Here is a 15,094-nt window from a genome sequence, read left to right as displayed (position 1 = left end):
GTTATTATTCCCAGCACCAATTCGAATTGTCTCAATTTTTAAAGCATAATTGTCAAGAGTGACAGATGCCAGAGCCAGATCCCTTGGGCTCAAATCATGGCTCCATTACAGATGAGTGACATGTCCTTGGGTGGATAATTGATTTAACCTCCCTGGGTGGTTGTTCATCTATGCAGTAGGGTAATCACAGTACCTACCTCAGGGTGGTTGTGACGATTAAATGAATTAACATGTAAAGTGCTTACAGCAGTGACTGGCACATGGAAAGAGCTCATAATTGTCGCTCGTGATCATGATGAAGGTGGCTAGATTGACTTCTGGGGAACTGTGCCCAGGGATGAAGGTCAAGGTAGGATGCGGGAGCTATTTACAGAACCACATCAGCTGCTTCTGTTCCACGGCCACTGCTACTGCCACCTGAAATCGTCCCAGCTTCCTTTACAGCACCTGGAAAGTGTGAGTTTACAGGTGTGCTGTCCAATACGGTAGCCATGTGGCTATCGAGTCTTTGAGACGTGGCTAGTCTGAATTGAGATGCGCTATAAATGTGAAATACCCACACTGAATTTCAAGGACCTAGTAAAAGTTAAATGTTTTATTAACAGTTTTTTATCAGTTACATGTGGATATTACACATTTTCAACATGCTGAGTTGAAATACGTATTATTAAAAGTAGTTTTGCCTGTTTCTTTTTAGTTGTAAAATGTGGCTACTAGAAAATTTAAAATTCATATATGGCCCACCTTTTACTTTTTTAGGACAGCGCTTATCTAAATAATTACATTCAGGTAGACCTGTTTGTTTGGCTAGTGATGGGAGAGTTTCACATCAGTACTTTTATTTTTTAAACATTTTCATACAATAAAATTGACCATTTTTGGTCTACAGTTGATGAATTTTAACACATGTATAGATTTGTATAATCGCCACCACAATTGGAATCTAGTTCTGTTATTTAAAAACACATTTTTGAAGGCTATTAAATGTTCCAGGACCAATGCAGTGATACAAAAGCTAGAGGAAGGGCCTCTGTGCCATATTTAGCTGATCATTAGTGCAGGGTTTGCACATGGTGGCCTGCAGATGTGTGTTGTTTGGACTGTGCAGAGTTTGAATTTGAATGTTTTTAGTCCAGACAGAGGCTCTCCTGTTGAGCCACAGTCTCCACCATTCCCCATTGCCTTTCGCTTTTCTAATTCAACCTAGTTCTATCTGTTGCTTGTCCTCTGTAGGAATTTTGTTTGTGACCCCTAAGCACTGGAGTAGATGGTAGGATAAGAATAGTGAACAAGACTCCCAGTCTCAGCCTGCATGGAGACTGCTATGGACATCCTAGGGTATAGTTTTTATACATTTTAAGGTAAACACTCTTTAAGCATAGAGACAGGTGGGCACGGCTGTTTTTCTGCTCTCACACCCTGTAATGGTGAGTCCTTTGATCACCGCTTGCCTGTCCTTTGTTTTTCCTCCACAAGACAGTTCTGAAGGGTGGCCTTCCTCGCATGATGTGATGGCAGTTTCTGGTATCTGTTTCAGGGGGCACTGAAGAGCACCTCCCAGGACCATCGTCTTCCTCAGACCAGTCCGAGATCTCTTCTGGGGAGAACCGTGTGGTGGATGGAGGCTCTCAGGACCTTTCCCCCTCAGAGCACGATGACTCTTCTGAAAAGATGGGCCTCATCTCTGAAGCGGCCTCCCCTCCCCTGAGCCCTGAGCAGCCTCCACCTGACCTGGCTTCAGCCATCAGCAGCTGGGTTCAGTTTGAAGATGACACACCCTGGGCCAGCACATCACCACCTCATAAAGAAGCAGGTGGGACAGGTAGGACAGGTGGGGGGCTGTGCTCACCAGGGACGCTTTTTCATGAGAGGTCTGCAGGGCTGCCAGCATTCTGTTTTGCCTGCTCCAGAGCCCTGAAGCACTGGCCACATAGGAGAGAGCAGACAGAGATCTCATCTGGCTTAATTCTATGACACGTTTTTATTAACATAAGCATGTGCAAGGATTTATGTGTTCTGGGCCATTTCCAGCCTTTTACCCTTGCCCTGGCTGTTAATTTCTCTTTGGAAGTACACATATTTATTCATCTATTATGGACTGGAATTCTGTTTACTTAGCACCTAAATTGTAAGCTCCTGTGAGTAAAATGAATGTCTCTCAAAGTGTGGACCACCAACCATCTCTAATAGAGTCACCAGTTATACATAGATGTTCTTGTGTCCCAGACCTTTAGAATCCAAATCTTCAGGGGTGGGAACTGTCATTAATGGTCAGTCTCTTACTTTGTGGCATTTACATGGCCAGAAGCTGCACTGGGAAGCTGAGTGAAGCCAGGGGAATGATTAGTTCCTAGCCTGGTGACCTGGCTACTTATTTTATTGTGCACAGAAGCATACCAAGGGTGATTGGGATAACCTTTGGGACTGTATTAGTTTTCTATTTGCTGCTGTAACAAATTACTACAAACTTAGTGGCTTAACCAACACAACTTTATTATCTTACAGTTCTGTAGTTCAGAAGTCTGACATGGGTGTCACTGAGCTAAAATCAAGGTGTTGGTGGGTCTGCATTCCTTTCAGGAGGCTCTACGGGAGAATCGGTGTCCTTGCCCTTTCTAGCTTCTAGAGGCTGCCGGCATTTCTTGTCAGGTGGCCTCTTCCTCAGTCTCCAAAGCCAGCAATGTTGCATCTCTCTGTGCCTTTCTTCTGTAGTCAAATCTTCCCCTGCCTGACTTCTGCTTTCCTCTTCCTTTTTTTAAATTTATTTATTTATTTTTTTAATCTGTATTGGAGTATAACTGCTTCACAAGACTGCACTAGCCTCTGTCGCACAACAAAGTGAATCAGCCACATGCACACATACATCGCCATATCCCCTCCCTCTTGCGTCTCCCTCCCACCCTCCCTATCCCATCCCTCTAGGTCATCGCAAAGCACCGAGCTGATCTCCCTGTGCTATGTGTCTGCTTCCCACGGGCTATCTATTTTACATCTGGTCGTGAATATATGTCGATGCCACTCTCACTTCACCCCAGCTTCCCCCTCCCCCACTGTGTCCTCAAGTCCATTCTCTATGTCTACATCTTCATTCCTGCCCTGCCTGCCACTAGGTTCATCAGTACCATATTTTTATTCCATATATATGTGTTAGCATACGGTATTTGTTTTTCTCTTTCTGACTTCACTCTGTATGACAGACTCTAGGTCCATCCACCTCACTACAAATAACTCAATTTCGTTTTGTTTTATGGCTGAGTAATATTCCATTGTATATATGTGCCACGTCTTTACCCATTCATCTGTTGATGGACATTCAGGTTGGTTCCATGACCTGGCTATTGTAAATAGTGCTGCAATGAACATTGTGGTACATGTCTCTTTTTGAATTATGGTTTTCTCAGGGTATGTGCCCAGTAGTGTGATTGCTGGGTCGTATGGTAGTTCTATTTTTAGTTTTCTAAGGAACCTCCATACTGTTCTCCATAGTAGTTGTATCAATTTACATTCCCACCAACAGTGCAAGAGGGTTCCCTTTTCTCCACACCCTCTCCAGCATTTATTGTTTGTAGATTTTTTGATAATGGCCATTCTGACTGCTGACTGGTGTGAGGTGTTACCTCATTGTAGTTTTGATTAGTGATGTTGAGCATCTTTTCATGTGCCTCTTGACCATCTGTATGTCTTTTTGGTGAAATGTCTATTTCCTCTTCTGTTTTTAAGGACCCTTGTGATTACACTGGGCCCACAAGGTTAATCCAGGATAATTACCCCATCTCAAGGTTTTTAACTGAATCACACCTGCACAATCTCTTTTGCCATGTAAAAGGACATATTCACAGGTTCTGGGGATTAGGATGTAGACATCTTTGTAGGGGAGCATTATTTTGTCTACCACAGAGACCCCTTAGCAAAGCCAAGTTGATGTTTTTCTGTTGGTAGGTTAAATGTTTTGCTAGTTTTGATGTTTAAAAACAATTCCTTTGTTTTTCAAACGTGTTTTCAACATCAGTAAGAACAATTTTAAGAACATATAAAGCATAATTCTACTGTATAACAAACATTTCCATTTCTACATAACAATTTGCACATTGATACACTTTTTCACATTTAAGCATCAGATTTCTCAGTGAATTGTTGGTGAGAAAGCCATGACACTCAAAGCAGCATGGATGAAATGACAGGTCCAGACAGGCTTCCCAGTCTGGCTGGAGGGAGGATGTAACCTTTACTGAACACCTAACACAAGTAAGACAGTGGGCTAATTAAGCATTTGTGCATTTGAGGGAAAGTTACTGAACACAGGGCAATGAATCAGTACAGAAGTATGCTTGTTTTTAGTAAGATACATTCACTAAATATTTATTCTCTCAGATACTGTGCTCAGTGCTTTACGTCATCTCATGAACTCTCTACAACGATCATATGAGGAAGGTATATTTAATATTATATTCATATTACACATGAGAAGACTGAGACAGATAGTGGTTTGGGAATTTGCCCACAGTTGTATGCTAGGAAGTGGCAGAAGAGAGCTTTACTACCAGGCAGACTGGCCCCAGGATCTTTGAACAGCCTAGGGATGCTGTGTGTGGTATGTTTGCCTTGATCTTCCCGCTATTGATATAGTTTCCTCTGCTTCCTCATTCCCCGGAGGCAGGGGAGGCGAGGGATGGCCCTAAAATGGCCCTGCTTTCAGATCACTGATTATATTCAAGGCATTCAGATTCTTTTACAAATTGTTCATACCTAACCTTTAGTTTCAAAGATCTCGTAATTGCTTAGAACTGTTTATATGACAGATGGATCAATTTGCTTTAACTCCACCACTTATTTTTGCAAAACTAACTTTGGAGTTAGTCATAATTATGTTGCCCCCATCTGACTGAGGATTTTAGCTTGTTATTGATAATGGTTTTGACCTTTAATGGTTTTAACCTTTAAATCATTAAAACCTTATCCTTTAAGGCAGCAGTTTTCAAAGTGTGGTCTATAGATCTCTGGAGTTTCCCAAGACCCTCTCAAGGGGTGTGTGGGACCAAAAGTATTTTCATAATAACTCTAAGATTTTTTTGGTCTTTTTTACTGTATTGGCGTTTGCGTTAATGGTGTGAAAGTAATGGCAAGTAAAACTTACGGCCACTGTGTACACATAGTAAAAAAAAAAGTCAATTTCACATAATATCCTTCATGAAGTAGTAAAGATTATTAATTTTATTAAATCTGGATTCTTTTTTTAAAATAAATTTATTTGTTTTATTTTTTTATTTTTGGCTGCGGTGGGTCTTTGTTGCTGCGTGCGGGCTTTCTCTAGTTGCGGCGAGCCGGGGCTACTCTTCATTGTGGTGCGCGGGCTTCTCATTGCGGTGGCTTCTCTTGTTGCAGAGCACGGACTCTAGGCACGCGGGCTTCAGTAGTTGTGGCACGTGGGCTCAGTAGTTGTGGCTCATGGGCTCTAGAGCGCAGGCACAGTAGTTGTGGCACACGGGCTTAGTTGCTCTACAGCACGTGGGATCTTCCTAGACCAGGGCTCGAACCTGTGGTCCCCTGCATTGGCAGGCGGATTCTTAACCACTGCGCCACCAGGGAAGCCCTAAATCTGGATTCTTAAGTACATCTTTTTAATATTTTCTGTGACAAATTGGGAAATATGCATAAAACACTTGTGTTCCATACCAAGATATAATGGTTGTCTTGAAGAAAAATGGCTCTATTGAAAAAAACTGGGTTTGAAAAATATTTTAATTTAAAAATTAAATTTAAAAATCAAAATTATTTAAAAATTATTTGAGAAAGTCAAAACAATGCAAAAAAAAAAACCCTTGATGAGCAAAATATCAGCATTTTAAAGACAAAATTCAACCAACACCTGCATGACTGCCACACTGCACCCTAATCCCAGCCCTGGTTCCAGTAAAACTCTATGTACAAAAATAGGTAGCTAGCCTGTGGGCCACAGTTTGCTGATTTTATATTTTTTAAACGTTGTATTTAAAAGGTTCTTTGATGACTAAGTTTTTTGGTACCCTTTTAAATTTTGCACCCGAGGTGAGTGCCTCACTTGCCTCCCCCTCGTGCCAGCCTTGCACTGCGCTAAGGATATGGGATTCACTGATATCGCTAGAGAACAAATCAAGAAATGACAACTTTCAAATGTGTGAAAGCATACCTGTGGCCTGAAAACTGCCCCAACGTTCATTACTAGTTCCATCTGTTTCCACGTATGAATATTTAACTCAGCTCTGTGGAGATGGAGCTCTCTGCTGCAGGAAGAGCCTGTTGGCTAGTTTCCCAGCAGACCTGAGGCCCAATGTGTAGGGTCAGCCCCACCTCAGCAAGTGTTTCTTTTTTTTCTTTTTCTTTTTTTTTTTTTTGCGGTACGCGGGCCTCTCACTGTTGTGGCCTCTCCCGTTGCGGAGCACAGGCTCTAGACGCGCAGGCTCAGCGGCCATGGCTCATGGGCCCAGCCGCTCCGCGGTGTGTGGGAGCCTCCTGGACCGGGGCACGAACCCGTGTCCCCTGCATTGGCAGGCGGACTCTCAACCACTGCACCACCAGGGAAGCCCCTCAGCAAGTGTTTCTAACCCAGGGACCTAAGAACCATAGAGGACTCTGCAGAGCATCAGGGTGGTAAAGAAAATGGTAGTAAATCCAGGACTCCTATCTCAGTTCTCCTGCTGATACCCAACTGCCCATCAAGGAACCCACCAAATAAAGGACCACTGGGTACATCCCTCTTGCCCAAACTAGCCTCACCAACTAGGCCAGCTCCCTCATGGGTTTCCTCACACAGACTGTGTTTAACAATAAGAAAGAGTGAGGGGTTGGTAGAGCTGAGGCCAGGTGGTAAGCGGGAGAAACTAGGCTTCAGGTCCCTCAACACAGAAAATGCAGGCAGTTCCATCCTGGAGGCTGTTGAGCAGCTCAGATTTTAAAAATTTGAATCCAAAAGATTTGGATACCTGTGCCGTGTCATTGATATCACATACGTTGACTGCAGGCTTTACACCAAACTAGTGCAGTGTGGACAGCAAGTACCTTCATGGTGATAGAGACAGCCTGAGGCTTCTTGCAGTCACCGCTCCCTGCTCTATTTTTTGGATGATGCTAAGTTTTCCTGGTGTGGCAGGCCGAATAATGGCCCCCAAAGACATCAGGTCCTAGGCCCCAGAACCTGTAAACTTTATCTTATTTGTAGAAAGGATCTTTGCAGATTGATTATGTTAAGGGTTTTGAGATAGGGAGATAATCCTGGATTATCTGGGTGTGTCCTAAATACAATCACATATGTAAGAGGGAGATAGAGGGAGAATTTGCCCACAGGGAGAAGGCAATGAGAAGACAGAACAGAAAGGGATTTGAAGATGCTGGCCCTGAAGATTGGAGTCATGAGGCCACATCCAAGGAATGCCAGCAGCCACCAGAAGCTGGAAGATGCAAGGCATGAATTTTCCCCTAGAGCTTCTGGAGGGAGCATTGCCCTGTTGACATCTTAATTTTGGCCCAGTGCTTCTGATTTCAGACTTCTGGCTTCCAGAACTAGGAGAGAATAAATTTCTGTTGTTTAAAGCCACCAGGTTTTTGGTATAGCAGCCACAGTTAATATATCAAGTCTCCAATATCTTAAAATGGAACCAGACTGAGAATGAGTCAATCTGGGCTAGTGGAGCATCTCTAATAGTGCAGGCCATTTACTAAGCAGATGTTCTGTGCTAGCCACTATGCGTCATCTCCAAAGTTTGCAGCCCTTTACCAACTTTTTAAAGTTTACACCACCATGCATGCAGGTGGTGAAGTTCAGCCAGATCAGAGGTTCCATGGAAACTGATTTTCGGCTTCAGCCCTCTTCCCAGTCACATAAGTATCACCCAAACAAACGGACTCTTTCCTATAACGGAGTTACAGTTTCTCAGTTTATTCCCATTTTCCTCACGTTTGTCCTATTTGCTTCTAGCAAATGCCTAGCACCCTCTGGTCAGATGTCTTTGTGTCAGGAGAAAGGGAAAAATGTGTATCTTGGACTCATCCCATGCAGCCTCTCTATGAGTATCCTTTTATGAGAAAATCATCGTGGCCTCAGAGAAATAGGTGGGAAGACGACAGAGGAGGACTGATTAGTGACATTCCTAGTCTGGATTCCTGGAAGCAAAAAGTGGAGCCTTACTCCGCCAGCTTGTTTCATACCTTAACATCCTGGCTTGCAAAGAGAAGTTGGGAAAGAAATGATCACACACGCAGGAGTGCCTAGGTAGAGAAATGGTATCTGGGATACTCCTTTCCCCTCCCCCAGTCCCCGTTCCTCCACTCCTCCACAGTTTTCTTGACAGAAGAAAAGCAAAACAAAACAAAACACCAAAAAAGCCCACAAAATAATTTGTCTTTTAAGTTGTGCCACCTAAGAATAAAGTCAAGGGGGCATTGGATTTCAGCCTGGAAGGGGAATGTGCAATTTGCCTTCATTAAAATGCAGGAGGCTGTAGACATGGGGAGTAAGGGACAAAGAGACTGTCATTCATGTTAAATCTCTTGTTTTTGTGGCATTCAATGCCAGAAGATGCACAGGGAATTTAGAGAAGCCAGGGAGTGGTTAGTCCCCACCCTGGTGACCTGGCTACTTTTTATTGTTCACTGACACATACCAAGGGTGACTGGATAGCCAGGAGTAACAGCTAGAGGGGAAAACAACTCCAGAAATGCTTACATTCACCAAGGGAACAACTTTCTTTTGGACTTCAACTAGGGCAGGGTTTGAAGGGAATAAGTGCCATCGTGGTTGGTCTGGGAAAAAAGGAGCTACCTGATCTCCCTCAGAAAAATATGAATAAAATCAATTGAGTGACAGAGCCTTTCTATAACTACATATATAGGAAAGAGAGCTGGCACCAGTTCTTTGGACCTGAGGATACTAGGAATGAGAGAGCATATAAAATCATGCCTTTTGATTCTTTTGTAAAAATTGTTTCTTCCATTAAGACCCCTGAAATTTGGTGAAGGCCAAATGTGGAATTCACATATCTGACTTAACAGGACCACTTTGGCTCAGGCTATGTTGATAAACATCCTCTTTTGAAAGATTTTTATCAGAATCTTAACTGTCAAACACTTAACCTTCGGACTTAAATTAGCACAAGAATACTGTTCACACCTCCAGTTTGAAGATGCTGTGTGATCGATCTGGGTTACATGGTGAAAAATGTCAAAAAACTTAACTGAAAACTTGTTTGCCAAACTCTGAACTAAATGCACAGATATTCTGTTAAACCATGAGCAGAACCAAAGTTTTTTGTTTCTTTTTTCTTTTAAAGCTTATGGTGGATCTATTCAAATCAAAATTGAATCTTTATATTGTTCTCTTAAAGAAATATTTTTGAAAATGAACCTAAACCCAAGTGTGTTTTATTCACATTGGGTCCTTTAGCAATAGTGTTTCTGAAGTTGCCTAGTTGCACAAAGCTTTCCTAACTTAGTATTTTGCCTGCTCTGACTTTAAAATTCTACCATGCACCAGGAAGAATGTAGTAGTTAGCTTCCCTGTCACCTAAAATCTTTACAAAGATTCTCTCAGACCCAAGGCTGATTTCAAACAGATGTGCATTTTACAAGTGTATGGGTGTGCTTAGAATATGTTTGCAAATGCATGCAAATTGACTGACAGAGCAAAGTTCATCCCCAAATTAAAACAAAACAACAAAAAAATTAAGGCACTCTTATCAACATGAGGCTTCCTGTTCACTCATCATGTTATGCGTTGACCTTCTTCCAGGGACATGGCAGTTTTGTGGCAAGGCCAAGGCTGAATTGGACCCATTATGCAGATACTGCAGGATATGCATAATTACAAACATAAAAAAAAAATTTGATTTCCGGAACATTTGTCCCAGAGCCCAAGCAAAACACTACTATTCGCTTGTCCTTCAAATGTCTTCCCTCACAACGTGGACTGAGGCCTTCCCATGGTGTCTGGGGAAGCTAATTATTTGGGACCAGAGAAAGAGCCACTTGTTTGGGGGAGGACCAGAGATGCCTTCAGCCATTTAAGAGGGAGGCAGGGGTGACAGCTGAGAGACTTAATCCTGACGAAGACTAGCCCATTGGTTAATTTCTGTTATGTTTTTCATTCTGGCTAATGGGGGGTGGGTGAGTGGTGGATGGGGGTGGGATAAGATCCCAGCCATATGGTGAATAGAGAGACCAGATGCTCTGCATTTGACATGCATATATATTTCTCTCCTCAACAGAGGAGGTCTTATTTTCTTGTAATACCTTAAATTATTCTTCTCTGCCTTTACATGTAATTCATGACCTTTCTGGAATCCATCTCAGAGCATCATGCACTCAGGAATGCATTTAACGGAGCCCTTCTTCCTCGGGGTCTGCCGCCTCTCTGCCCCTCCCCACTGAGCTCCACTCTGTTCCAGTTGCCACCTCTCCTGCTGTTCCCAAAAGTGCATTTCTGCTCTTACTGTTCCCTCAGCCTTTAAAGCTCTTCCCCTACATTTTCACTCAGAGCTCTGCTCAGCATCACCTCCGTTCACCAACTCCCTGCTTTTTCTTTTTTTTTAGATAGATAGATAGATAGATAGATAAATATTTAAAAAAGAAATAAAATAAAAATGAACTTGCACCCCTTCTGGGTGGGAAGTGTCCCTTTTTGATGGAACAGGGAGTTTCTCTGTGTTCTGGGTGAGACTGGGTGCTCTGGGAGCAGTGTTTTGGGGGTGGGTCCCTCCTCAGACAACATTCAGGGCCCAGCTGCCCTTGGGGAGGGGGTAGCTGAGCTATCGAAAACCCCCCTCCCATTCACCCCATTTTCAACTAGAGCTGTTCCAGCCATGCTTGTTTCACATGTTGGACATCTTAAATGATTTCGTTTGAAGAAAGAGATATTTGGGGGTTAAAAAAAAGGGAGAGAGAGAGCTGGAAAGCCACTCATCTGAGGAAGAAGCACTAGGCTAGGAATCGGAATCAGGAAGCCTGGTCTCTCTGCTTTTTCTGGCTTTATATGTCTTTACAGCCCATGTCTCTACCTGAAATTAGGTTATATGCTTATTTGTTTACTCTCTCTCTTCCCCACTAGAGGAAAGGGACTTTGTCTCTCTCACTTAACTCTTTATCCCAGAATACGGTGCATGGACCTTAGTAGGTACTCACTTTGATTTATTGGATTAATGAATGAAAAGGTGAAAGATGTACCTGAAATCTAATGCAGAAACGTTTTGCTAATGTGGGCAATGAGCAGCTAGGTAGAACTTGAAGGGTGGCTTCCTCAGTGAAGTGAATTTTTTTTTTTTTTAATAAGCAAACTATACCAGCCTCTTCTCCATCGTGCCTTTCTCTTATCAGCTGATTGTTATCATCAGTTTTTGATTTTCCACTGTTATGCACATAGTGCATGTATAAACATACCACATACGTATACGTAGATACACACATACACAGACATAACATACACATGTAACATGTACTCATACACATAATATACATTTACATATATGCACATATAACATGTACACTTACATATATACACATACACACATACAACATATACGCCTAACATAACATATACATATTTTATTAAAACTCCAGAATTCTCCTCTTCCAGAGAATATGCTAGCCCACCCAGGGAGCCATGTGGCCTATCTCACCCTCACCCTCAGTGTGGGACACAAAACACAATAAGCTGCCCAAGCATGCATTAATTAACTCGTTCATTCATGCAAAGAATACTTAGGTGCTGGGAATGCAATTATGAGAAAGTTGGACACCGTCCCTGTTCTCCCCAAGCTGAGGTTAATCCAGCGGTCGGGCAATCTGTTACCCATGAAGCCTTCTGGGGTGAGCAAGCGCTCCTCTGAGCCAGTCCTGGGGCAGCTGCTTTGTATTGCCAGCTATGAAATAGCGTGAAAGCCACAAATGAAGAGTCGAATTAGATCTATTTTGTATTCATGGATGTTTACAGCATTGGAAAAATTACTTAGCCCTAGTGAGTAAACATCCAAGTATAAATAAAGGACATGACATCAAAATGTATATAAGCATTTGAAGTTTTAGTCTACCCAGGATTCCAAAGTATAAAAAGAGAGAACAGTATTTGCTGTATTAATTGTTTCAGCTGACACCTTGTAAGTTTATTATTTATTCAATCAACGGTGCTTTGAGCCCCCACTATTTACTAGTCACTGTTCAAGGCACTGGGGATACAGTGGGATATTCCTGCCTCATGGAGCATCCATTCTGCTGGGGAAGCCACACCAGAAACACGATCAAGAAGTAGATACAATGTAAGTGTGTTAGATAATGTAAGTGGGAAGAAGAGAAAAATGAGGCAAAGAAAGGGAATAGGGTGAGGGAGGATGTGAAATTTTACAGAAGGTCAGGGTGTGACTCTCTGAGCAGTAACTTTTGAGCGAAGACTTGAGGGAAGTGAGGAGTGAGACTTGCAGAAATCAGGGAAGGAGCCTTCTAGGAGGAAAGAACAGCAAGTGACGGGACTCTGGGGAGGCGGCCGTGTTCGTGGGATGTGATTGGAGTGGAGTGAATTGGGGAGAAGTTCAAGAAGAAGATGAGACAGAGACGTTGAGGGGTCTCAGACCACGTAGGTCCTTGAGAGCACAGTGAGGACATCTCACCTTTACTGTGGGTGAGATGGGAAGCTATGGGAGGGTGTTGAGCCAGAGGTGTGGTGTGATCCCACTAGGCTTGCACAGGTAATTCTATTAAGACTGTGTGACTGCTATGTTGAGAGCGGACTGAGAGGACGGGAGACTAGGGGACAGCCACTGCGATCATCCAGGAGAGGATGGTATCTTGGACCAGGGTGGTAGCTTGAAGACGGTGGGAAGTGATTGGATTCCAGGTATATTTTGAAGGTAGGACTAACAGAAGCTGGGATGGACCAAATGTGAGAAGAATCAAGGTTTCATTCTGAACATCTGAAAGGGTGAAGGAGCTGGTGTGGAAGGGATAATAGGAACTTAGTTTATGACTTGTAAAGCTAGAGATCTACGTCAAGATTTCAAGTAGATTTGGACATAAGCTTATGTCTGGAAGTAATAACGACCACTTAACCCTTTTTGAGTACTTCCTTTGTGCCAAGCATTTTTCCAAGTGCCCTGTCAGTATCAGCCTCATCCCTTTATGAGACGGGCACTGTTTTCAGCTCCATTTTAGAGGTGACAACATGGAAGAACAGATGTATTAAGTAACTTGTCCCAGGCTGCAGGGCCGAATGTGAACCAGGCAGTCTGGATCCAGAGTCCTTGTGCACAACCTCATAGGAAAGGAGAGAAGGCAGATCTTTATCTTTTTTTCACTTTATTCCTTGTGGGGTGGATGCAGCTCTGAAGCATCGTGATGATAGCAGCCTGCGGCTCGCCGGCCAGGCTGTCGGAGGTCTGGTCCCTGGGAGAAGAGTCAGCTCCAGACCCAGTACTTTCTCTCACTGTTCAACTGATCTTGTGGCCTGAGGATATTCAATTGAGAACCTAAATAAAATGATTTATCCAAGATTTCTAAGCTGATAAATAAAGTGTGTGAGACCAAATGAGAACAGTTTGTAGGATGTAGGGACTTTGCCTCTCCCAGCTGCATTATTCTTAGTTTCTCTTTCAAGGGAAACTTTGGAGTTTTATCTAACAAATGTAAAGAGCTAATGTGAAAATACAAATAGTTAAAATAGCTTCCTTTCTTGAATAATTAGTCTTTTGATATGTGGCCTTAATAAGCTTTATTATCTACCAAATAAACACAAAGGAGCATGTTTAAAATGTGTATTAAATTAAAAGGACGACAGTACAACCCACCACCCAGTTTAATAGATAGAACACTGTCATCACCCAGAAGCTGCATATTTCTCTGCTGATCATGACATCCTTTTTCCAGACATCCTCTTCCCTCCCTCCTCTGTCACCCACTTCCTGGGTTTTGTGATAACTGCTTTACTTCTTTTTTTAAAAATATTTATTTATTTATTTATTTGGTTGCACCTGGTCTTAGTTGTGGCAAGCAGGCTCCTTAGTTGTGGCATGCGAACTCTTAGTTGCAGCATGCATGTGGGATCTAGTTCCCTCACCAGGGATTGAACCCGAGCTCCCTGCATTGGGAGTGAGGAATCTTAACCACTGTGACACTAGGGAAGTCCCTGCTTTACTTTTCTTAACAGCTTTCCTACCTACATATGCATTGAGAATGACATAAGTGAATTTCCTCTGTTTTTGAACCTTATTTAAGTGGAGTAATACTGCATGTATTATTCTGTGGCTTGCTCCTTTTACACAACATTATTTGTGAGATTTTTCCATGTTATTACCTGTAGGTATAATTCCTTTAGTGTTTATTGCAGTATATTCCATCTTAGTAATATTCCACAATTCATTTACCCATTCTGTGAGCGATGGATATTAGAGTTATTCTACTTTTCCGCAATTAAGAACGTGCTTCTATGAGCATACTTTTTGTCTTTTCTATGAGCATTCCTATCCTGGTGAACAAGTGCAAGTGATTCTTTTGTATAAAAAAGTCGGAGGGGAATTGCTATGCTGCAGGGTGTGTTTATTTTCCACTTTCTCAGATAACTTTAACATCAACCCTTTTACTACAGTGGTTCCAGTTTACTCTTCTACCAGCCACATATGAAAGATGCTGCGGCTCCACTTCCCCGCCTACACTGGCATAGTCATGTTTCACTATTTTTGTCACAGGGAGGCAGGGAGAGAGGGAAGGGGGAAGAGAAATGGTATCTCATGTGGTTTTAATCTGCATTTCCTAGATTACTAATGAGGTTGAGTTTCTTTTTTTTCCATTTAGATTTTTTCTTTCATAAAATGCCTAGTGGCGTATTGTTTTGTTGAGGGTATTTTCCTTTTTCTTGCTGATTTCTAGGAGTTCCTTGTGGATATGATGTGTGACAGATATTATCTCCTACCCTGTGGGTGGTCTTTTGACTCTTTGTGGTACCTTTTAGTGAAAAGTTCTTAATTTTAATTATATGAAATTTGTTTATTTTTCTTGTATGCTTGGTACTTTCTTTGTCTTGGTAAAGGAAATCTTTCCCTACCCCAAAGTCATGACCATATTAAGCTGTATGCCTTCTAAAATG

At 42.4% G+C, this 15,094-nt stretch overlaps 1 protein-coding gene across 4 annotated transcripts in view; it reads left to right on the top strand.

Annotated features, from left to right (window-relative positions):
- STON2 (stonin 2) overlaps nucleotides 1-15,094 on the top strand; it is a 149,808-nt gene that overhangs the window by 34,529 nt on the left and 100,185 nt on the right. For 2 of the 4 annotated variants that reach the window (XM_081230310.1, XM_081230308.1), the window contains exon 3: nucleotides 1,538-1,813. In XM_081230310.1, the coding sequence (XP_081086436.1) occupies nucleotides 1,538-1,813 (276 nt within the window). Of the gene's footprint in view, nucleotides 1-1,537; nucleotides 1,823-15,094 lie in introns of all 4 variants that reach the window. The other 2 variants (XM_081230309.1, XM_081230307.1) reach the window with 1 other exon arrangement.

The sequence above is a fragment of the Mesoplodon bidens genome, assembly GCF_964165515.1.
Source record: "Mesoplodon bidens genome assembly, chromosome: 3".
In the NCBI taxonomy this organism is placed as follows: Eukaryota; Metazoa; Chordata; class Mammalia; order Artiodactyla; family Ziphiidae; genus Mesoplodon; species Mesoplodon bidens.
The sequence above is the reverse complement of the archived record's forward strand: the minus strand, read 5'-3'. Positions and strand labels throughout refer to the sequence as shown.